Source organism: Canis aureus, chromosome 5 (genome assembly GCF_053574225.1).
Source record: "Canis aureus isolate CA01 chromosome 5, VMU_Caureus_v.1.0, whole genome shotgun sequence".
NCBI classification, from domain to species: Eukaryota; Metazoa; Chordata; class Mammalia; order Carnivora; family Canidae; genus Canis; species Canis aureus.
In genome coordinates this window covers 74,524,631-74,547,820 of record NC_135615.1, presented here as the reverse complement: position 1 = coordinate 74,547,820, position 23,190 = coordinate 74,524,631, and the positions used below count along the sequence as shown (strand labels likewise).

The following is a 23,190-nucleotide window of genomic DNA, read 5'->3' as shown; positions in this document are numbered from 1 at the left end:
CCCAGCTGGGCTTCCCGGCTGAGAGAGCCTCACAGAGCAGCCTGTGTGGGAGCGGGCGCTTTATTTGGAGCTGGGGCTGGGTCCTGGGTCAGGCGGTGGGGCCCGGCTCGCCCGAAGCAGCAGCGCTGCACTGGGCACCAGGCCTGCTGCCTGCAGTGTGGCCGTGTCGTCGTGGTAGACCGTGGGTGGGAATGTACTGAAGATCTCGAAGGTGGTGGCATCCACAGCCCTGGAGACCCAGCAGAATGGATCAGGCTGGGTCCTGGGGCCAGAGAACCCCCTATAGCTGCCAGCCCCACCTCTTGCCCACCTGGCCTGTGCAAGCAGGGTGCGCACATCACCAACAGTGTCCTCAGGCCGCATCATCAGCAGGAAGGCCTGCTCACCATTCTCAGACTTGATGCGCAGCATGGAGAGCAGGCGTGCTGGTGACTCTGGGGACTCCTGGTTCCTGTGGGCCTAGAGGCCATCAGTGCCCCCTGGTGGCCCAACCCCAAGGTCCTCACCTCTTCACTAGTCAGTCCCTCACCTCTCGCGCTCAGCAGCCAAGGCTGGTGTCTCTACCACGATTTCCTGGATCCGAGCAGGCAGTGGGCAGCAGTTCTGGAAGGCATCGATAAAAGGGAACAGAGCCCTGGGCCTTGCCAGAGTCACACCCTTCCCCCAACCCTTCTCCCTGACCAGGGATGGATGAGACCAGTGAGCCAGAAGGGGATGAAATGGAAGGGAAGCTTTGGGAGGCAGCCTCAATGTTCCCTTAAGAAGCCTTGAGGTCCCTCAGGGGAGGAGGGGAGACAGAACCCTGCACAATGACTGGGCTGGAGGCCTAACCTAGCATGGGTCAGGGAAGGCTTCTCAGGGGAAATGACACCTGAGCTGTGACTAAGGACAAGTCCAGAGAAATGGAATGGGGCAGGGAAAGAATCCCTGGTCAGGGAAAACTTCTCTGTGGGATGATACATCTGAGAAAGTATTAGCAGTTCATGTGGCTGAAGCTGACAGGTGGACTGGAAGAGAAAAGGTTGGATATGGGAAGAGGACCAACACGGGATGGTGGGCCTCGAATGCCAGGATAAGAGCTTGGCCTTACCCAAGAACCACTGGAGGGTTTCAACTGGGAAGGCCCAGATGCGGTTTAGGTTTAACAGAAGCACAGAGACTGCTGGGGGAGGACAGCTGGCAAGGCAGGAGTGGAGGTGGCAGGCTAGTGAGAGGCCGCTGCAAGTGTCTGAGAGCCACTCCGGAACCTAGTCCAGATAGTGGGCAGAAGGAATGGGGAGAAGGGACGGGTTCGGGAGAGGCGCTGGAGATGGACAGGTCAGGCAGGACTTGGCAATGTGGGGTGAAGGAGGCAGAGCGGTGGGAAACAGGTTGGGTCCCTTCTGCAGGTGGAGATGGGGGAGGAGCAGCAGGATGAGGGGTAGTGAGAAGGGCAGATGCAGGAAGGGGGATCCAGGACTGAACTGGATGTTCCGGTCTGGACCTCGACGAGGTCACCCAGGCCTTGGACTCAACTCCTGGCCTAGACTCTGACTTTTCCTCTCTTGCAGCCACACTGCTGCCAACTCAGCCCCTCGCTGGGTGCCACCTGAGCCTGCCCCAGATTGTTTTCAGGAGATAGTGGAACTGCTCTGAGAGCCTCCTTTCTCCATCTAGGCCCTCCTCAGCAGCCCCTGAGCCTGAGTCTCCAGATTAGCCACTGCTCTGGTAGGTTGGGTCAGGGAGCCCAAGAAGTCTGGGGGAGCTAGAGCTGGCCTTACCTGCAGGGTGTCCCGGATGGGTCCCCGGATGTCAACCACCTCACCTTGCCGGATCACAAACTTGGGGAGCCTGTTCAGAAACTTCTCAGCAGTCATCCTGGAGCCTGCAGGGAGTGCATTGGGAGCCTGGGCCTGGGGAGGGACTGCGAGGGATGGCTGATGGTGGAGGAAACCACCCAGAGCTGGTCCTGCCCAGTGCCCCCACCCCCCTGGCTCAGCCTCAGGGCCAGGTTCACCTGAGTGCTCCATCCTGTCCAGGGGCTTGTGCATCCTCTGTCGGCCCACCACACGGCCCTCACCTGGGAATGGGTCCAGCCCATTCTCTGGGTAAACCTGATTGCGCAGATCACTCACCTGGCAGGAAGGAAAGGCAACAGTGGGGGCCTAGACCTGTAGCCCCGGGCTCCACCCCACAGTTGCCCAGAGGCCTCCCCAGCCTCCCACCCCCCTGTCCCAGGAATAGGCTCAAGGGATAGTCTGATGCAATCCCCATTTTTCAGGTAAACTGAGGCCCCCAAGAGAGCGAGAGAGCTGCAGTTCATGCTACTGTCACCCACCTGGGCGCAGCTCCTACAGGCACTCCTCACTGTGCCAGCTGGAGCCGCTGTACCAACATCCTCCCCAGAGAGCCCCTCTCAGGACCCAGCCAGGAATCAAGGGGCCAGGGTGTGAGGAGAGGGCAAAGACTTATCTTGGCATGAACTGCCTCAAACACCCCCAATCATGACTCACATGGTTTTCAAGCCCAGGTGGTGGTGGTGCACACCCCCTCATGTCCCCTTGCTGTGGAATGACGCACCACACTCCGGGCTGCTGCTGGTGAGTTAACATCGTGACACCCTGCCACAGCACCCCATCTCACCCCCACCCACCCCTGCCAGGAGGGGGCCAGCTCACGCCAAGTCCTTTAATCCCAACATTTGCCCCCCACAGTGCCGCCTTCCACAAAAGCAGATGGCCTCAGGAGATTCTAGGCCAAGCCAGGCCACTTTTGCATAGATCCTCGGGAACCCCAGGCTGTCATGGTGTCCTGGATGCTGGGTGGGGCAGTGCCCCTGCAAGGCTGAAGACTGTGCCTCCAGGGTGCCAGCAGGGGGCACCCCCTGCCGCTTAGTCACAGGCCACCGCCCTCACTAAGGAAGCGACTGAGGCCACCTGGAGCCTCCCTCCTACGCCCTTCTCAGCCTAGCTTCAGGCTCACCCTCTTCTGGGAAGTCAACAGACCAGGGTTCCCTTGGGGGGTGGGGGTAGTGGCTTCCCACTTCAAACTGGGTGATGTCCAAGGAAGCAGTTTATCCCCACCCCCTCCAAAATCCTCGCACTGGGTATTTTGAGGAGCAGCCCATCACCTTGAAGGGGACTCCATCAGGGTACAGCCGCTGGAGCTCTGAGGGGAAGAAGCCATCCAGTATGTCTCGGAGGCAGCGCTGTGGCAGGGATTGGAAGAGTGAGGCCCGGCTGGACCTGTGCAGTGCCTTCTGCTCTGCTTTCTGTCTGGATGGCAGGCTCTGGGCCTTGGGTCTACCCAATGAATCATATTCTGGACATTTCCAGGGTTCCAGGACTTGGGCGGGGGGCCACGCTCTGCAAGTTGCACGTGGGCTTGGGTACCTATGAAGGGTTGGTGGAGCTGCACCCCCCCACCCCCCCATCTCCAGCTAATGGTGAGAGAGGGTGGGGCAAGGCCACCAGAGTGGCCTGTCTCCCCTCCCCACCACTCCTACCTGTGTGGAGAGGTCACGGAAGGGCCGGAAGGGCCCATCGAACATCATGAGGCCATTCCGATAGAGCTTCAGTGGGATGGGCTCAAGGACATGGAGCCGTGCTCCACCGGGCATTGGTATCACCTGGGTGTCACCGTCTACCACCAGCTCACTGAGATCCTTCAGGCTGGCCAGCAGCCTGTCAAAGTCCACCTCGGGGGGTGCCAATGAGTCCCCTGGCAAAGAGGATAAACACCCATGAGCCTTTCTTCATGGCAGCTGTGTGCTCCAGCAGCTCTGACCGCCATGGCCCCTGGCACGCTAAGCAGCGGCCTCTGCATCTCTGTAAGTGGCCGCCCGGTGGGGGTGGGGGACAGTTACTGCTACATAATAGCTCTCTTTTACGGAATACTCACCTTGTGCTGGGGGCTTAGTAACTATTGTGCCACTCTCTTCATACCAACTCCTATGCTGTAGGGGCTGTCATCACCCCCATTCTTCAGATGAACCACAGATTAGAGGAGGTTAAAGGCTGCCTAGGGATGCACAGAGGAAGGAGCAGGAGCAGGATTTGATCCCAGCTCTGCCTGTGTCAGCAGCTGAAAAAGCACAGCCCGGAGCTCCCACCTCTGGATTATCTGCCTGGATTCAAATCCTAGCTCTTTGGCTTCCACCTTTGTGACCTTGGTCAAATCATGTAATGCCCTGCACTGCAGCCTCCTCTCCTACAAGGGTCTGGGAAGGTGGACCACGAGAGGGCCAGCTCGGAGCAAGCACTCTGTCCTGTGGGTTACTGTTGCCAACTCTACCTTGCACAGATGGACCTTGGGCCAACCCAGAGGCTATGACGCAGGAGTCATTTATCTCCATTTTACACATGAGGAAACAGGTCCTCAGAGATGAAAAATGACTTGCCCCAGGTCACTTGGCAAATTAGAGGAGGGGCTGACTCTAGAGAATGCTTTTTCCACCCATCTGCACCATCCGGAGGGGGAGGTTGGGGTAGGCACACAAGGTTGTTGGGGTGGATGTCAGGACAGCTGCTGGACAGATCTGCGGCAGACCTCGGCTTGTGCAACTATTTCTGGGTCACACACCCCTTTGAGAAGCTAACATGCTTTGGCCTCCTCTTCTGAAAAGTATTGCACACACAGGTGTGCCTAAGCTTCAGGGGGTGGTGGGGACAGCCACAACAGATGCTAGAACAGAACAGCTGGAAAGCAGGTGGATGCTGGAGGGGTACAGGCTGGGGGCCCTTGGTCAGTCCTGGAAGGGATCTGGCTCCCAAGTAAGTCGTCCACCAGGGTGTAACCCTACAAAACCTCCTGTTTTCACCAGGACAGCCAGGCTGCAGCAGGATGTGGGTCAGGACTCTGGAGGCCCAATTCCTTTCCTCAGAGTGGTGCACCGGCTCTGGAGGTGTGGTGGCTGTGCTGAGGAAGTACGGATGTGGTGGCTTTGTTTCCTGTTGCCTTGTGGCTGCTCAAGGCCTCAGCTGGACTCCCCCATCCCCCTAGATCTGCTAGGTTGTAGGGACTGCACCTGCCCCCACCTCCTCGTGGGGTCCCCTGAAGTTCCTGAGATACCCAAGAAAAACTCACAGAACATCCCTGGGCATCCCTGGTATGAGTCGGTACAATATCAAGCCACTATTCTCCTTTAACAAAGAACTACATTCAGAACACACTGGTAAACCTAAAGATAACAACAGAAAAGCTCATCTCGTTGAACTCCTGCCCCTATCCCTATGTTCTTCCAGATAGGGAAAGAGGCCTAGAAAGGTCAGAGGGTTGGGCCCACGTAGCCCACACCAAGCAGAGCCAGGACCACTCAGATATGGTGACTGCCGATCCAGCTGCATCCTGGGGCCAAGGCTTTTTCAGGGAGTTGATGGACATGGGGTGGTGGGCAGTGGAGGGGGCAGGTGGCAGCCCAGGGGAGGATGCCAAGAAGCAGCTAGAAGGAAAAGAGTCTGCTGAGAAAGTCAGCCCCAGAGGCTCTCAGCTAGTGGGCCTAGGGCGTGGGGACGTCAAGGTGGGGTGCGGTGGGCACGTGTCGGGTGCAGCTGCCTGCAGCGAGCCAAGGGGTCCAGGAGATAGAGCCGCAGCTCTGGGCAAACCAGGCCTGAGACTAAGGAAGCCCAGCACTGCCACCACCTAGCAGGGAGTGCACAACAGAAGCCTGGCCTGTCGCCAGGTCACATGGGGTGAGCCAGGTCAGAGGTCTACTGAGGCATTTCCTCTCTGAGCTGCAGCTCTCCCTCCCTGGAGTGGGAGAGAATAGGAACCTTTATCCCACCCAACAAGATCCAGCGGGGGACTGACTGTAAGGACGACTCCGGGAGTGTCCACTTTGTGCCCAGCACCTAGAGGCAGGTATTACCACTCCCGTTTTAGAAATGAGGAAACCAGGCCTTATAAGGTGACGTGCTACTGGTTATGCAGCTTTTGGGGCCCAGGGGACTCTAAGACTCTAGTCTCCGTGACCATGGAGGCTGCCTGTCAGTGCTGGTTCTTTGGACATTGCTCCTGAGGTCCCTTTCTAAGGAGGGGTGTGGTGCAGAGAGATCATCTCTGAGGCCTCATCCAACTTTGAGCGCCCATGATTTTATTAAAAAGGGGATTTAGGGGGATCCCTGGGTGGCTCAGCAGTTTAGCACCGCCTTTAGCCCAGGGCGTGATCCTGGAGTCCCCCCATCAGGCTCCCGGCATGGAGCCTGCTTCTCCCTCTGCCTGTGTCTCTGCCCTCCCCCCCACCACCCCCGTCTCTCATGAACAAAATTAAAAAAATAATAATAATAAAGGGGGAGTTAGGGAGGCATGGAGATCAAGACAATGCTCCTTGGCCCAAAGCCCAAGACCCTGGGAACCCAGGTTCCCTGGCCTCCCCTCAACCTGTTCCCCCATTCCTCTCTGGAGCCATACTGCCAGGGCTACAGCTTCCAGGCTGTGTGGTCCTAGACAAGTGGACCAACCTCTCTGGGCTTTGGCTTCCTCTTCTATAAAATAAGGACAATAAAAGTCCCCACTTCATAGGTGGCTGTGAGGCTCAGAGGAGGTGCCTGGCAGGTGGTGGCTGCTGTCACCCACATCCCACCCTCTTGCTCACCACTGGCTCACCACCTCCTCTGAGACGCCTTGCCAGGAGCCCCTCCCTGCCCGGAGCCTAACCCTCCTGAGCTCCTAGAGCCTTGGGCCCACTCCAGAGCTTGGCACTTATCACAGGCTGTTGTCCTTTGGTTTGTTCGTCTTTCCAACCACAGCGGGCACTCCATGAATGCAAGTAGAGCATCCTGGGCCTGGCCCAGAGTGGGTGCTCCGAAGCATGAACTGGATCCATCCCTCCATCCTACCAGCATGTCTGGAGTGGCCAAGCTCTGCTAGGCCCTGAGAATCATGGCTATGCCCACACCCGGCATCCTGCCCTCCTCAAGCTCATACTTGAGTGAAGGAGACAGGGTGACAGCAGTGACCATGGCAGGTGATAAGTAGGACCACTGCGGAGGCTGCAGAGCCCAGAGGAGGGCCAGACCCTGCCCTCCCAGCCGGTGAGTGGTAGGCCTGCTCTGGGCTGGTTCCTCACACCTGCTGCTGTGAATACTAAGGTGCACCCTACAGCCGCTATGCCGGTCCCCACTACCTCACCAAAGGCTGAACAGGAAACAGACCTGCTATCTCCACACCCCTGCAGGCGTGGCCCTGCTCTAGGGATCTGCATTCCCTCTGCTTCTCAGGGGAAAGAGAACAGGCCCTAAGAGTCTCACCACTGCCAGGGTCACGACTAATTCTCAGGCCCCTGTGGTTGAGCATCATGCCACCCATCCCCACCTCATCCTGTGCAGATGACTGTCCCAGGGCACCTGATGGTCCAGGCCTGGGCACCCAGGCACTCCCACCAAGCCTTGGCCCACAGCCGAGCACTGTGTCCCATGCTGGGCACTCTGCGGCCTGACGGGGGCTAAGCAGCCAGGGCTCATGGGCCTCGTTCATCCACCACCAGCAGCCTGCGAGAACCTCCACGTGCACTACAGCATTCGGTGCCCCCAGTGGCCTGGGCATCAGCAGGCTGTCTCCTCATTTCACAGATGAGGACACGGACTCTGAGAGGTGAAGCTTTCACCACACAGGCCGCTGGCTCCTCAGCCGGAGCTGTCCACGCAGTCACTCCAGTGCAGAGCCCCTTCCCACAGGCCGGGTGGTGCACAGGCAGCGCTGGGCTGCAGGTACTCCCAGCGGATTCTCCATGGGATTGGGTTTCAGCTAAGCTTCAAAAGAGAGGATAAAAGGGGGCAAGGCACTTGGGGGGACAAAGTAAAGGTTCGAGGGGTTACTGGGGGTGGGGAGGACTCTAGCCTGCCTGGGGTCTAGACTGGGGACACATGGGAGCCCCAGGGACAAGATCTGGAGTCAATATGGCTTCCTGAGCAGAGGAGGGAAGAGGCTCCCACCCAGATGCTGGAGACTGGGGCTTGGGGGAGGGGTGCTAGGGGGTAGGCAGAGGCTGGCAGAGGGAGGAGAGAGGTAGAGGGAGGGCAAGAACTTGGTGAGGCGGGGCATGAAGAGCTGCAGAGGGGACAGGGATGAGGAGGAGGAAGCGTTCATAAGAGACATGGAAAGGGGAGGAAGAGCTCAGAGAAGATGGGAGATTAGTGGGAGGGAGGGGATAGGGATGGGGGATGGGAGCTCAGAGAACAAGGAAGAAGGAGCAAGGAGTTCAGAGGGAACAGGGATGAGGGGGAGGGAGCTCAGAGGGGATGGGGAGGAGGAGGAAGAGTTTGCAGGAAATAGGGAAGGGGAAGAGGAGCTCAGAGGAGATGGAGATGAGTGACAGTGGGGAGCTCCGAGGGGATAGTGAAGAGGCAGCAAGGAGCTCTCAGCCCTGAGGCTCAGCACCTGACAATGGCTTGTGACTGAGCAGGACTGTCCCTTTCAAGTCTCCGCATGCCCTGAAGCACCAGGTATTCTATTTAATGCTCAATTTACTGGTGGGGAGAGCAGGGAGTGGTGAATGATCCAGCCTGGGGCCAGGTCCTTGCAAGGCTTCCCCTGTGCTGGGTCCCCTTCACAGGCCAGTGGACCCTCCTCCCCAAAGCAAGACTCCTGGCACTAGACTGGTTAGCACCATACAGATGCCCTGGCCCACCCTCCCCTGCTGCCTGAGGCCTGTGGGAAGTGGTATCCAACAGAGGGAGAGACAGAGAAATGAGCCTGAGTATCAGGGCCAGCAAGGGGCCCCCTCTGTGCACCTGAGGGCCCCTAGGGCAGAGGCAGCCTGGTGCCTGGGGACAAAGCAGTGGGGGAAGAGAAGCCTAGAGAGGTTGGGGGTGGGAGTGGGAGGAGGAAAAGCTGCTGGAAATGAAAAACATGTTGTTCATCTGGCAGAAGGGCTAAATTGGGGCATCTGGGTGGCTCAGTGGTTGAGGGCTGCCTTCAGCTCAGGTTGTGATCCCAGGGTCCTGGGATCAAGTCCCGCATCAGGCTCCCCACCCAGAGCCTGCTTCTCCCTCTGCCTGTGTCTCTGCCTCTTTCTCTGTGTCTCTCTCATGAATAAATAAAATCTTTTTTTTTTTTTTTAAAAAAAAGGCTAAATTGAGGCCCCTCCTTGTTTAAGAACCAGAGAGCAAAAGGAGGAGGATGCACAGAGGGAGCATATGGCTGGGTGGTTTTCACAAGTGCTTTAGCTTCGAAGCACTTCAGAGCCAGCTTATTCTGAGCACAAACAACACAGACCTGAGAGGGCTGCTCTGTTTCTGGCAGGGACTGGGTAGGACAGGAGTCCACAGAGCCAGGTCCAGAACCAGCTATCTGGTCTGACCCCCAAAGGCTCTAGAAGGCCCCCCACTGGCCAGGAGGAAGGCTGCCCTTCAGCTGGCAGGGGCATGTGGAGGACCAGGGTGCGGTGTTGGCAGGCCTCTGGCCCTAGACCCCAGGAACGTTCTTAGGGCATCTGGCAGTCACCTTTCAGAGCTCTACCTCTCACCCAGGAGGGGCTGTCCCAGGCGTCCGTTTCCTCCTGTCTGCTCCCTAATGCACAATCACCAAGGCCACAGATTCCACCGCCTATATCTGCCCTGCCCCTCCTCGCCGTGCCTGCCGGGATCACCCTTCCACCAGACACCAGCTCATCCCCTACCTGGATGACTGTAACCACCTCCTAAATGGGCTCTCGGCCTCAGGTCTTGCCCCCTTCACTCAACGGTCTCCAGACTACTTAGGGGCCTTGGTTTCCCATCTATAAAATGGAACAACCCCTGGCCCATGTTAAGGCTATTTATGAAAATGCTTTGAAAGCTGCAAGTGTTGTACAAATGGGAAGTGATGTTCTCAGAACAAGCAGTGAGGGAGCTGTCACCTGAGACTTCAGAGGATCTGCTCAAAGCTCAGACCTGAATGGGAGAGAGGACTCTTCATGTTTTGAAATTTATGGAATCAAGACCGTGTTATCATTCTCCAACTACTCCCCTCGGGAACCATGCTCATGCCGGCTCCCAGGAGGCTGCCACTGCCACCTGACCATGGAAAACAAGAAAAGCCCTATTTGTTGGTAGGCCTTGCACAATGACGGGCAAGGTTGGTGCTAGGTGCTCTGCATCCACCCCACTGACTCCTTCCAACTCCGCAGGGAAGAGCACACCCTCACTGATGGGGAACTGGGAGCTCAGAGAGCAGAAGCCACGTGCCCAAGTCACACCTGGAACAGGTGGTGGAATGGAGATGAGAATCCAGGTGTGACTGGCTCCAGAACCTGGAAAAGCACCTTCTGGGCAATCACCTTCGTTCTTTGAAGAGAATGGGCTGGGCTTTCAGAAATGGCCAGTTCTATGGCCCCATGTCTGGGGGGTGCATTCCTCTGGACATGAGCATCAAGTTAAGAGTAAAGAATGGTGGCGTCCTAGAGAACCGGGGTGATTTCAACGGCCCGGCTACAAGCAAGGCTGAAAAAGGAACGCGAAGAGGGGATGAGCCCGGCACCGCGGGCAGCTTCCAAAGCAGAGGACTCAGTTTTTAACAACTTTGGGGCAGACGACACCATGTAAACTCTGGAGCCTGAGACAAATGAGGTCTTCTTCCATCTGTCTCTGGGTCTCTGGAGCCCTTGAAAGAGGAGCAGGCAGAGGGCCCGAGGCAGCTTCGGTGGTCAGTGACGGAGCCTGAGGCCTTTCCTCCCTGCTCCGGGGTCAGGGGCGAATGAGATGGGCTCTGCACAGCTGCTGGCCCAAAGGAGGGTGCTGGGGAGCTCCTTTCGTAGGAGGGGTCGGGGGCGGACCCCCTACTCTACCTGGTTTCCACAACTTCTTGGCTGTCATCCAGTCCCTCTTGCCATCCTCTGAGTCTGACTGGTCCTCGGAGTCCTCGTCGTCCGCGGGCTCGCCCACCCACTGCAGCCCGTAGTCCCCGAGGAACCGCTGCACGGAGAGAAGGGCCAGGTATGGGGGGCGGGGGGCGGGCAGCCAGTCCCCAGCCTCAGGCTCCGCTCGTCAGCTCGCAGAGCCAGCTGGGCACAGGGACGGGCGCTGGGGTCTTGGCTGCTTCCCGCCCGACCCTGGGAAGCCTATTGGCCCCCTGGAGCCACAGGCTCTTTCCTGCCCCATAAGCTTGGGAGGACCCAGTTAAGAGAATTCACGTGGAGGGCTTAAAGCAGGGTGTCCGGACCGTGGGACCCACCGCAGGCGGCCCTGATGGCAGCGGGGACCCCGTGGGTGGCCTGAGTGGAGGAGGGGCAGGGACGGGGCAGGGCCTCCCATCCCCTCTGCCGCAGGGAGACTTCTGACTCGGCTACACTTCCTGGGGCTGCTTCTGCAGCTCCTGCTCTCCTAACCCCCTCAGCAGCCCTAGCGGCCCCCCGGGGCCAACCCTTCAACACGGACCGCCCCGCCCTTTCGTGCGTGCTCCCGGCGTCCACGCTTGCGGTCTCCCAGGCCTCTCAGGATGGACTCCTTCCCCTGGGCACGGCTGCGCGGCCCCGGCCCCGGCCCCGGCCCTCCAGATCTCGGTCTGTCAGCCGCACCCCTGCCCCAGCGTCGCCGCCCCCACAACTGCAACTGCGCTTCCACCCGCCTCGCCGTCCACACCTCTGGGACCTCTCCACGGTCTCCCATCCTCGAGGACAGAATCCAGCCCCGCACCATCGCCCCCGATGGTCCTCGCGCCTCGCCCTCTCCCTCTGGCCCGCCAGGCCCGAGCCCACCAAAGTCTGCGCAGCAGGACGCGGAGCAGGACGCGGGGCAGGACGCGGGGCAGGACGCGGGGCAGGACGCGGGGCCCAGCATCTACTCTGCGGCCTTGACGCTCATGCCCGGCCCCCTCCTCGGCCTCCAGATCTGCCCGATGCCACCCCGCCGAGCGGTTCAGGCTCCGGCTCGTCTCTATCATGTCACCCCTCTAAATACCTAAATATTTTGTCGAAATCTCTGTACCCTCTGAGAGGGAACAGCACGGGCCAAGGTCCTGAGGTGGGAAGAGCTCGACGTGGTCAAGCAGAGGCAGGCCCGGGCTGAGAGGCGAGGCCCCCGGCGGGACCCAGGGGCTGGCTGGTCGGGCGCCGGACCCCTCCCCCGCTCTCCAGACTCTGGGTTAGTGCTGAGGAGGGAAACGCGGGGTGTACGGGAGGGGGACCCAGACCGGTGCGCCCGGGCCAGGTCCTGCGGGGCGACAGCTGTGGGGCGCCGGGTCTCTCACCTCCATCTCCCCGACCTGCCGCTGGAGCCGCGAGCACATGGTCTCCAGCTCCTGCTGCTGCTGCGCCTTCACCTTGCCTGCAGGGGAGGATCGGGAGGGGTCTGCGGCCGGCAGGGAGGCCGCTGGACCACCTCTGGCCTTGCCCAACCTTCTACCCCGAGAAGGGCATTTGGAGCAGCTGCCCCTTGAGAACTCGAGGGCTCCCCTGAAGACTGCCTGCTTGGCCTCTCCCCCTGACCTTGAGAGGAGAGCCCCCCAACCTCACCCCCCCCCCCCAAAGGCTCCTGAGAGGGCGGTGTTCCTTCACACTTCTGACAGTGTGCCCTGTGCTCAGGGCTGGGCTATGTGTGCACCCAGGGGACTCAGTCCCACAGAGGAGGGCGCTGTCCTGGGTGTGCCATTGCCTGTGTCTGGGCTCAGCTGTCCAGGCCCCGCTACAGGACTCAGCTTGATGGTCCTGGAGCCCTGATGCCCAGGAGCCACCAGCCCACGGGAGGTGCCCCAGGAGGGCTGACCAGCCCACCAAGTGCGCCTCTTACCCTCGTGCTCCTGGAAGGTCTGCACCATTTCCTCCAGGGCCCGTATCTTCCGATCCTGCAGCAGCAAGACAAGGAGGGGCAGGCAGATTTGGGGGTTCCCAGAGTGCAAGGGAACTTTGCTGGGGACTTCTCCCTTCAGCTGGGAAGATCCAAACTTCTTGCCTCTGTGGGGCACTGGGGAGTTTAAAGACCCTGCCCCTGCCACTCTTTGGCACAGCCACTGCTCCTATACCTCAGATATCCTTGTGGTTCCACTGTGGTGAGGAAAGGTGTGGAGCACCCCAAGTGCTCCAGAGCTCAGCAGCACTGCTGCCATCTAGTCCAAGGCTACTTACTGGCCTTGTTCGGCTGTAGAGAAGACCCTTAACCTCTCTGCTCAGGTCACAGGGATCCAGATCAGCCTCAGGCCATACCTGGTCCTTGAACTGGGACGTTCAGTGGGAGAGATGGTTCTAGAACCCACCTACCCTAGCTTATTGCAGGAGTAAGCTCACTGGCCTCCCCAGCCTGGGCCCTTCCACCCCTCAGACCAGACCCTGGCCCTCTCCCCACCAGGGTCCCACCTTGGACAGAAGCTCATCAGCCTGAGACTTCACTTGCCGCTCCAGGTCCCGCATCTTCCTGGTCAAGGTGGCCACCAGCTCCGAGTCATGGAATACAGGGACTGCCAAACGGACAAAGTCCTAGAGCCCAGGCCTACAGCAGAGGCTGAGGCGTGGGGGGCCAGTGGACGGGGACAGGGATCTCCAGAAGCAGAAATAAGAGGAGTACTTGTAGCTGCCACTTAGATAATAGGGACTATCCTACATACTCTGCTCATGTCAGCTCATGCTGTCCCCACAATGCGCCTCAGTTTACAGGAACACAGAGGATAGGGGAGCGAGTCAGCACCGAGGACAAACAAGCACCCAGATCTGCATGTGGGCCCTCCAAGTGGTGCACGGCCTGGACTCCTCGAGAAGTCAGTGTCATTTTTTAAAAAGGCAAAGTCACTGTTCTACGGAGGTGTAACAAACACAGTGCGTGACCCTGATTAGAACCTAGATCAGGAAAAACAAGAGCTGTGAGATCATTTTGGAGCATAGGAAATTGGAGCGCAGAAGAGGCTTGAGCGTATCACCGCATCATCCACATTCTTAGGTGGTGTCACTGCTCCGTGGTCATGTGCTTCCTTATTCTTGGGACAGGCACACTGAAGTGCTTACGGGTGAAACGTCATGATACCTGTAATCGACTTCCAAATGGTTCATCAACAAAATACATTTACATTCATAGATATGTGTATACGGACAGAGAGAAAGCAAATTCGTGGCAAAATGTCACTCATTGTTGCGTCTAGATGGCAGACATAGAGGTGTTCACCTTACTATTATTTTAATTTCTTTATAGGCTGGAAATTCTTCAACATAAGAAGTTTGGGAAAAGAAACCGAGAGACACACAGGGAGGAACAGGTCCTCCTTTCCCTGCACATGGGCCTGTGTGTGAAGCAGGAACTGCATTTTTCACCATGCAGCCATATGGGCTGACATGCCAAGGATGGCTCAGTGGAAAGATGGAGAAACCTGAAAATTTTTTATAGATTTTATTTATTTGGGGCAGCCCGGGTGGCTCAATGGTTTAGCGCTGGCTTCGGCCCAAGGTGTGATCCTGGGGACCCAGGATCGAGTCCCGTGTCAGGCTCCCTGCATGGAGCCTGCTTCTGCCTGTGTCTGTGCCATTCTCTCTCTCTGTGTCTCTCATGAATAAATAAATAAAATATTTTTTAAAAAAAGATTTTATTTATTTGAGAGAGAAAATGCACACTTGAGTTGGGGGCAGGGGTGGGCAGAGGGAGGAGAAGCAGACTCCCCGCTGAGCCCGATGGAGCTGAAGGCAGACATTTAACCCACTGAGCCACCCAGGTGCCCCAAAACCTGGACTTTCAATGATGTCTTTGAGTCGATGGATTAACAATCCTGGAGCTGCCTCCTGGACTTCATGATATGCCAGACAACAAGTCTTCCTCAATGTTCATGCTAACTGATTAAGGGTTTTCTCTGACTTGTAGTCAAAGCTTTGTAACAGACAGACAGACATCTGGGCTGGTCAGTGCATAGAGCATGGATGAGCTCACTGAGGCAGAGGGGAAGGGGGAGAGCTGGGGAGAGACAGAGGGAAGGAAAGAGAGAGAGAGAGGGGGGAGGAAGCATCACACTGAAAAGCTGGGAGGAAAAGAAGGAGCTAGCAAAGAGAGGAAAGAGCCTCAGAGGCAGGAAGAAATCTGAGAGAGCAGTGTCATGGTGGCCAAGGGCCCAGAGTGATCTGAGAAGGAGGGAACGGTGACCCATGTGGAATGCTGCTGTGCACAGAAGTGAGACAGGACAGGCAAGTCCTTGTTTGTGACCTCGGTGGGGACAGACATTGGCTGAGAGTGGGGTGAGGAGCAGATGTCAGGGGAGAGGCTGAGAGTCCTGGGATGGCTCCTTAAGGGGAGGAGCTGGTTACTGGGGTTACTAAGGAAAGTGTCCCCAGCTGGGCTGACTCTGTGCCTGAATGGCTGTGGGGCCAGGCTCTTCTGTCTCCTTTCCCCACTTCAAATCCCTGTCCTATAACACGGAGGAGTGTTCAGTGGAGGACTGCCTCCCACCTCACACTCACAGACCTTGTAGGAAATGGGAGGCAGAGACATAGAATGTTGCCTACCCAAGATATCACAGCTAGCGGAACATTCTAATCTCATTCCCAGCTCCTCCAGGCTTGCAGCAGACTCTGACCCTACCTGCCCACGTCTCCCCCATGTCTGGACCCGTTCCACCCTCTCTCCTCTGGGAAGCTGCCCCGTGAGCTCCATCTGGGGACCTCTGAGATGAGTATCACCACAGCTCTTTGGGGAGGGTGCAGGCCAGGCAAGGAGGGCTGTCTGGGGACCGTGGGCTCACTCACAGCAGGCCACAGTAGGTCTGTGCCTCTCTGGGCTTCCTTCGGCTGCCCCCTCTCTGAGACCTTCTCCGGCTGCTAGGGACCCAGACCCTTTTAGGCCTCTGTTCTCACCTTGCCTACTCACAGGGGCACCTACGCCGCCATAGCATGAAGGGATGGAGATCCTTTCTTCTGAGCCATGTCCATTATTCAGCACGTCCACCTCGTCTTCTGCAGACAGGGATGCCCAGGTCACTGCTCTGGGGCTGAGGCCCAGAGGAAGCTGGGACCCTGGGCTCTGGCCTGGATAAAGCAGCCTGGATGCTGTACTCCCAAGTGTATGTGAATAGAACATGTGGGATGTCAGGGAGCAAGGATCCAACCAGAACAGGCTTCTTGTAATTCTGACAGCCTGGCTCCCGGGAGGACTTGAGTAGCCAATGCCAGCCACACGGTGGCAGCAAGAATGGGGTTGGGATGCCAAAGTCTGAGCCTGCAGGAGGCAGGGCAGAGAAATGAGGATGGGGCTTCTGGGAGAAAAGGTGGTAATGGGCTGGAGAAGGCTGGGGTCTGACCCCTATGGCTTCTCGGCACCCACTGGCCCGCCCCACAGTAAGTGGAGGGGTTCAAATGCTAGCAATGACATCTCTTCTAAGGGGGTGCGCCTCCTAATCAGAAAGCTGCCAGGAAGCCCTGTCCTCGGGGAGGGATGAGGGAGCTGCAGGTGGGCCAGCTGCTCTGGTTGACAGGGGTGATCATCCTGTTCCTTCTCTCCGTCTGCACCCCAGGGAGACCAGCAGGTGGGAAGTGAGGGGGACACGAGGGCAGAGCCCACACTTACCATCTCCGTAGAGTTTTATCCCTCGCCTCCTAGGAACCCAGGCAGGAAGGAAAAGACAGATAGACAAGTTAGGACCCTCTGGAATGTCCCAGGGGGTCAGTCTAGGTGCCCAGCCAAGCCTAAAGGAGATGGAGGCTGGGCCTCTGCCTCCCGAGGCTATCTCCTTCCCAAATCGCATCCTCGGCACTGGGCAAGCCAAGGGACAGGCTTTGAGGTGTCCCCTCCTCCCAGCAGAGAAGGGCGGGGAAGGGCTGAAGGGCAGAGGTTTGGGTGGAAGACACAGAGCTCCCAAGCCCAGAAGCCCAGCCCCAGCTGTGTTTTAAAATGACTGTGCAAACCCCAGGTGGGTCCCTTGACTGCTCTAGATCTCCCCGGCCTTCAAATGACTCAAAGTGGTGTTCAGAAGAGCAAGAAGAGAGGTTAAAAAAAAAAATGCTTCAAAAGGATGAAGTGCTAGACAGATGTAAAGCGTTCTCTTCCTGAGGGCCAGCACGTGGCTGGCCCAGGGGAGCCCTACAATCGGTGTTTGCCAATGAACACGAGAACGATGAATAACTGGGTGCCGCGCCGCTCCCACCCAGCCCACACCCTGCTAGACGGCACAACCCAGTGTTTGCTCAGACGCCGCAGAGCCTCTCTGAAGAAGTTAGAAGAGAAAGATACGGTGGTCAGGGAAGGCTATGTGACTCCTCACCTTTTCCCGGAGACACTAGGAGCCCTTCTCCTAGTCCACTGGGCTGAGAGGAGGCAGGGGCATGAACATAAATACCCCCTGAGGCTGGTTCCTTACCCTGGATTCACAGGCTCTGACTGCAGGGGGACTCTTCGGGTCTTGCCAAGGGAGGCCAAAGGTGAGCTCATAGCTCTACTTCTAGATTCTAGCTGTCAGGAACTCCCTGAGAAGATGGAAGGAAGTCAGTCCCAGGGGACAGAGGGAGCCCGGGGCTTCAGGATCAGGGAAACTTCCTCTTCCCTCATTTCTTTTCCCAGGAGGGAGCACTGTCCAGGGAGCAGCACCCCTCACTTCTTCCCACCGCCCCTGCAGAGGTTTCTGGAGGCAGGTTGGCCTCACGATCCGTGTACTTGACGTCTGCTGGATCCTCTGGATATCTTGCTTTCTGCTCTGGCCCTGGGGGCCCCTGGACTGGCTGGGAAAGGGGGATGGGGTACAGAGATGGGTCAGAAGCCTGGGACTTTCCCAACTTACAGCCGGGTCACCAGATTACCCAGAAGGCCTGGGGCTTTTAGCCATCCTTCAAGGAGCTGTGGACACAAAGCTCAAGTGTCCTGTTCCCTCCTACAGGAACTCAGCTGTCATTCTGACTCTCGGAGCCACAGAGGAGCAACCCAAGGGCAGGATTCGACCAAGGCACAGTCTGTGTGGTAGGGAGATCAAGAGCCAGGCTCTGCCGTCCACCAGGTAACCCGTGCCTTGGTCTCCTTTGATATGGTGACAGTACCAGCCAGGTAGGGTTAACAAGAGGATTCAGAGATAACACACATAAGGCACGGAGCCCAGTGCCACACTGAGGGGAGGCACGGAAAAATGTAAACTGTGGGGGCGCCTGGCTGGCTCAGGCTGGTGGAGCCTGCAACTCTGGATCTCAGGGCTGTGAGTTTGAGCCGCATGTTGGGTGTAGAGATTAGTTAAAAATAAAAAAAATTTGGGCAGCCCTGGTGGCTCAGCAGTTTAGTGCCGCCTTCAGCCCAGGGCGTGATCCTGGAGACCCTGGATCGAGTACCACGTCAGGCTCCCTGCATGGAGCCTGCTTCTCCCTCTGCCTGTCTCTGACTCTCTCTCTCTGTGTCTCTCATGAATGAATAAATAAAATATTTTTTAAAAAATAAAAATAAATTTTAAAATTTTAAATAAAATAAAATCTTTTTAAAAAGTTTTTAATGTTATGGCTTTTGTTGCTATACACTGAGGACATTCAAACATGTTCATTCCCTTCCTTTCCTCTTCCTTCTGGAAAGATGAATGCACATCAGTGATGGAATTAAAGGCCAACACTAGGGCAGCCCGGGTGGCTCAGTGGTTTAGCACTGCCTTCAGCCCAGGGTGTGATCCTGGAGACCTGGGATCGAGTCCCACGTTGGGCTCCCTGCATGGAGCCTGCTTCTCCCTCTGCCTGTGTCTCTGCCTCTCTCTCTCTCTCTCTCTCATGAATAAATAAATAAAATCTTTAAAAATAAATAAATAAAGGCCAACACTATTCAGTGAATTAGTACATTATGTGGCTAAATATCTACAAATCCTAGAACCAGAGGACCCCCATCAGGGCCTGAATCAAGCCTTTTTAGGACAAATCCAAGGCAGTTTCACTTTGAAAATGTATGGCACTGGTTTCCACCCCGCCCCTGAAGCTGCCCGGCATGGAGGCTGGAGGCAGCTTCTCAGTCTTCATTCCGGAGTTTGGGTCTCATACCCCACCAGGTCTAGTGTTGCCTCATCCCTACCATCAGCCTTCCCAATCTGCCCCTAGCCTCCCCCTAGTCCCTGCTGTCTTGTCCAGGCATCCTAATGGTTTGTGTGGCACCAAGTGCAACAGTCCCTCATGGTTCCCTGCTCCAGCATCTGGCCAGAGGGATCTTCATAAACATAAAGCTAACACGTTGGGGTGCCCGGGTGGCTCAGTGGTTGAGCATCTGCCTTTGGCTCAGGTTGTGATCTCGGGGTCCTGGGATCAATGCCCACATCGGACTCCCCACAGGGAGACTGCTTCTCCCTCTGCTTGTCTCTGCCTCTCTCTCTCTCTCTGTGTCTCGCATGAACCTCCCAATGGCTCCTCCTCACCCAGAGAAAAGAAATTCAAAATTCCTTAACATAGATGATCAGGTCCCTGCCGATGCCTCCTAACCTCACTCCCCCATCTCCCCCTCTTACACTCAAGCCAGCCTGGCCTCAAAAGCACTGGCCTTGGCACATGTGGCTCCCCCAGCCTAGAACCCCTTCTTGGAATGGCATCCCTACTCCTATCTTCACCCTTCCCTTGGTTGGGCTAACTCCTCTTTTTTTTGTTTTTGTCTGTTCTTTAGTTTTAAGTTTTTTTTTTTTAAGATTTATTTATTGATTTATTGATTTATTTATTTATTTATTTATTTATTTATTTATTTATGATAGACACACAGGGCGGGGGGGCAGAGACATAGACAGAGGGAGAAGCAGGCTCCATGCCGGGAGCCCGATGCGGGACTCGATCCCGGGACTCCAGGATCGTGCCCTAGGCCAAAGGCAGGCGCCAAACCACGGAGCCACCCAGGGACCCCCCCAGCCACCCAGGGATCCCCCAGTTTTAAGTTTTTATTTGAAAGTTATTATAGATTTGCAGGAAATTAGGAAAATAGTACAGAGGGGATTTGTCTGCCCTCACTCAGTTGCTCCCAACAGTGACACTCTATGTGTGTATCTATTTATGCTATCCTACCCATATGTACATCCCAGATAACCACCACTGCAGTCAAAATAAAGAACTACTCCGTCAGCACAGAGTTCCCCTCACCATAAGGCTCTCCCTCATGCCAACCCTTTCTAGTCACCCATGCCATCCCCAACCCCTGGAAACCACTACTGTTTTCTTACTTCAAGAATGTTGTATAAGTGGAAACACACAGTATCAACCTTAAAAAAAAAAATCTTTATTGAGACCTAACTCAAGCACTTAGTTCTTTTAAAGTGTACGATTCAGTGGTTTTTAGTATATTCACAGAGTTGTGAAACCATCACCACAATCAATCTTTAGAACATTTCATCTGCTATCAGGTGATGTTCCTTTTGTGGCTAACACTGTCCTGTGTGAACTTCCACTGGGCTTGATTACCCCTCCCTTCTCCAAACTCTTATCACCATTAATGACGACTCAGAAGAAACTACTTTAAAAAAGGCGGACATTAACAAGTGTTGGTGAGGTGAGGAAATTGGAACCTTAGCTTGAATGGAAATGGCACAGCAGCTGTGGAAACCTCTCTGGAAGTTCCTCAAAAGGCTACCTTATGGCTCAGCAATTCTGCTCCTAGGTAGCTTCCCAAGAGAATGAAAACTTTTTTGTGTGTGTATATTTTTTTAATTGGCGTTTGAATTGCTAACATATAGTATAACACCCAGTGCTCATCTCGTCAAGTGCCCCTCTCAGTGCCTGTCACCCAGTCACCCCATCCCCCCCCCACCTGAGAACAAAAACTTATGTCCACACGAAAGCTCATCTACACGTTCACAACAGCATTATTCATAATATCCAAAAATGGAAACAACCCAAAGGTCCATCAGCCAATGGATGGATAAAGAAGTCTGGTATATCCTTACAATGGAAGCCATGTCACCACATGAATGGATCTTGAAAACATTATGCTAAGGGACAGTCACAAAACACCACATATTGTTATAACCCCATTGATCTAAGATGTCCAGAATGGACAAATCTAGAGACAGAAAGTAGACCAGTGATTGCCTAAGACTGGGGGCTGTTGGGGGGGTGGGGCAAACAGAGGTAGTTGCTGAAGGGTACAGAGTTTCTCTTCAGATGCCAGAAAATGTCTATATTGATTGCAGTGATGTTTGTACAACTCCCATGAATATCCTAAAAACTTGAAACTTACATTTCAAAGGGGTAAAGTATACAGTATGGGAATTATATCTCAACAAAGCTATCACAGAAAAAAGGTCCCCAAACCCAACCCAACACCTTCCCTGAAAATAAGCTCCTCGCACTTTCCCCTACTTAATGGGACCCCATCAACCAACTACAAAATTTTCCTCTCCTTCCTTCTCTCTTAATCCCACCCATCTCCAAACGTTGCAGGTTAAACTCTGCAATGTCTCTCACACAGCTCTGCTCTCTGTGCCCACGGTGGCCCTCCTAGGGGCCCTCTCACTGCCCTTCCTTGGGGCTGTCACGATGGCAGCTGACTTCCCTGCTTTCCGGCTCACCTCCAGCCCATCCAACACACTGTCTCCGGATTAATTTTCCCCATGGATTATGAGACCCCTGAGGGTGACGACGGCATCTCCCTATCAGTTTGGGGACTCCGGAGCGAGGGCGGGACTATGTCTCCTCCTCCCTCAGACTGGGGGTGGGAGTGGATCTGAGGATAGAGCTACGTCTACCCCCCTCACTTGGGGGCTTCCAGGCTGTGACTTCCCCCTCAGGCTGGGCTGTCTCCCCTTCAGGCCGGGGCTGGGAGAGGACAGCTGTGCCCCATGCCCCACATCTCTGGGGCCCAAGTCGGGGCCCAAGTCAGGCCCCAGTGTTCTCCAGCGCCGACAAGGCCCGGCTGGCTGCACGCCTTCAGCCCTCAGTCTCCAGCTGGAAGTGCTCACGACGCGACTTGAGTCACGATCCAGCCCCTCCCAGGGAACCGCGTCGCCTCCTCCCGCCTCCTCGCGGAGCCACGGCAGGCGGGGGCCCGAAGCCGCTCCCAGGCCGCGGGAGCCTGCCGGGCGCGAGGCTCGCGGGTCCCGGGGCTCTCGGGGCGAGCACCCCCGCCTGCGTGGGGGATGCCGGGGCCGCAAAGTTTTGAGCCGGGACTCACCGCGCAGGGCCTGGGAGCCGTCCCGCGGCGCCGCCATCTTGTTGTCACGCGGTTTCCCAGGCGACCAGGGCCCGTGCGCTTCTCATTGGCTAGTTCGAGGGTCCCGGGCGGGTCCCACCGCCTGTGCTCGAATGCTATTGGCCCGCGGGTCTAAACTCTTAGCGGGACGCTGCAAATCCCAGAAGCCACCGCCCTGAGCGTGTTCGAAATCTGGAGAAATGAAGGGTCCAGTTACACCCTCCCACCCCGAGAAAGGGGGGGAACCTGGGGTTGGATTCATGAAGCCTCTGAAACCTGAATGTGTAATCCGACAGTGCCACTGTTTTTGCACACTTGATTTGCGGGGAGATTATCCCTCTCTCATGTTTCCCCATCTGTACAGTACAAAGCGCGGGGGTGCTTTTTTTAAAAAAAAGTATTTATTTATTTGACAGGGAGAGAGAGCATAAACTGGGGGAGCAACAGGCTCCCCGCGGAGCAGTTAGGTGGATGCTGGCTGGATCATGACCTGAGCCAAGGCAGACAACCGACTGAGCCACCCAGGCGCCCCTTTATTGAGCATGAACTGAAATGATGCAAGTACTCAATAAATGTTTCCTAAATCGGAAATTCTCTGCTCGCTTCTTGACCAGATGGCGCCTTATCAGGGATACTCAAATCTTAGTTCCTTTGTGTGAAAGTTAAGGTAAGACTCCGAGACTCCCTTTGCCTTTGGGTAACACATGACTTTGAGAGAGATAATTCCCCTCCCCAGTCTCATCAGAAAAAGTTAAGATGTTAGATTAGATCAGCTTGAGGCAGTTTGATTAAAAGCATGGACTCTGGCCGCAGGAGTCCAAGTGACTGACTTGTGTGTCCTGGAGCAAGTTATTCACCTTAGTTTCTTCATCTGTAAAATGGGGGAGAATACCCTCCCTTTGCAGGGTTGCCCTGAGTATTAAATGAAATAATTATTAATAGTACCTATCACAACACCCACATAGGGTAAGCTTTCAAAAACATTTGCTGCTTTCAACTATTTTTATCAGTGTCTCTCAGCTTTTCAGCGGTGATGGTCTAAAAATCTATGACTTCTATTCTCAGGCACCCACTTCCTTACTCATGGGCTCCACCACCAAAACTCTCTTGCATATCTCAGACTGACTTTGTAATGTTTTCCATTTGACTGTCTAATCTGCATTCAGGAGAGGACCAGCTTCTTGAGGCATTCCTAACACACCAATTGGAGGCTGAAGGGAGC

The 23,190-nt window shown here is 56.0% G+C and overlaps 2 protein-coding genes across 9 annotated transcripts in view; both read right to left on the bottom strand.

Moving 5' to 3' along the window:
• Positions 1–46: 46 nt before the first annotated feature.
• UBXN11 (UBX domain protein 11) lies at positions 47–22,090 on the bottom strand. 7 transcript variants are annotated; one of them, XR_013380490.1, is made up of 16 exons: positions 21,951–22,090; positions 17,212–17,317; positions 16,422–16,450; positions 15,713–15,904; positions 13,244–13,344; positions 12,681–12,735; positions 12,142–12,218; positions 10,742–10,868; positions 3,485–3,699; positions 3,110–3,187; positions 2,493–2,576; positions 1,997–2,114; positions 1,761–1,864; positions 530–603; positions 311–459; positions 47–229 (listed from the first exon to the last, which is right to left on the bottom strand). XR_013380490.1 is itself a non-coding variant. In XM_077899007.1 (16 exons), the coding sequence occupies exons 2-16, from the start codon at positions 17,280–17,282 to the stop codon at positions 61–63; spliced, it is 1,635 nt and encodes a 544-aa protein (XP_077755133.1). In that variant the 5' UTR covers positions 17,283–17,317; positions 21,951–22,090; the 3' UTR covers positions 47–60. The 7 variants fall into 7 exon arrangements, 6 of the variants coding, with proteins under 6 accessions (XP_077755133.1, XP_077755135.1, XP_077755137.1 ...); XM_077899007.1 differs by having other exon boundaries at positions 311–451; XM_077899009.1 differs by having other exon boundaries at positions 311–451; positions 2,493–2,573.
• Positions 22,024–23,190, bottom strand: part of CRYBG2 (crystallin beta-gamma domain containing 2) — a 43,356-nt gene continuing 42,189 nt past the window's right edge. For both annotated transcript variants that reach the window (XM_077898999.1, XM_077898998.1), the window contains exon 22: positions 22,024–22,160. In XM_077898999.1, the coding sequence (XP_077755125.1) occupies positions 22,101–22,160 (60 nt within the window). In that variant the 3' untranslated portion in view covers positions 22,024–22,100. The remainder of the gene's footprint in view (positions 22,161–23,190) is intronic.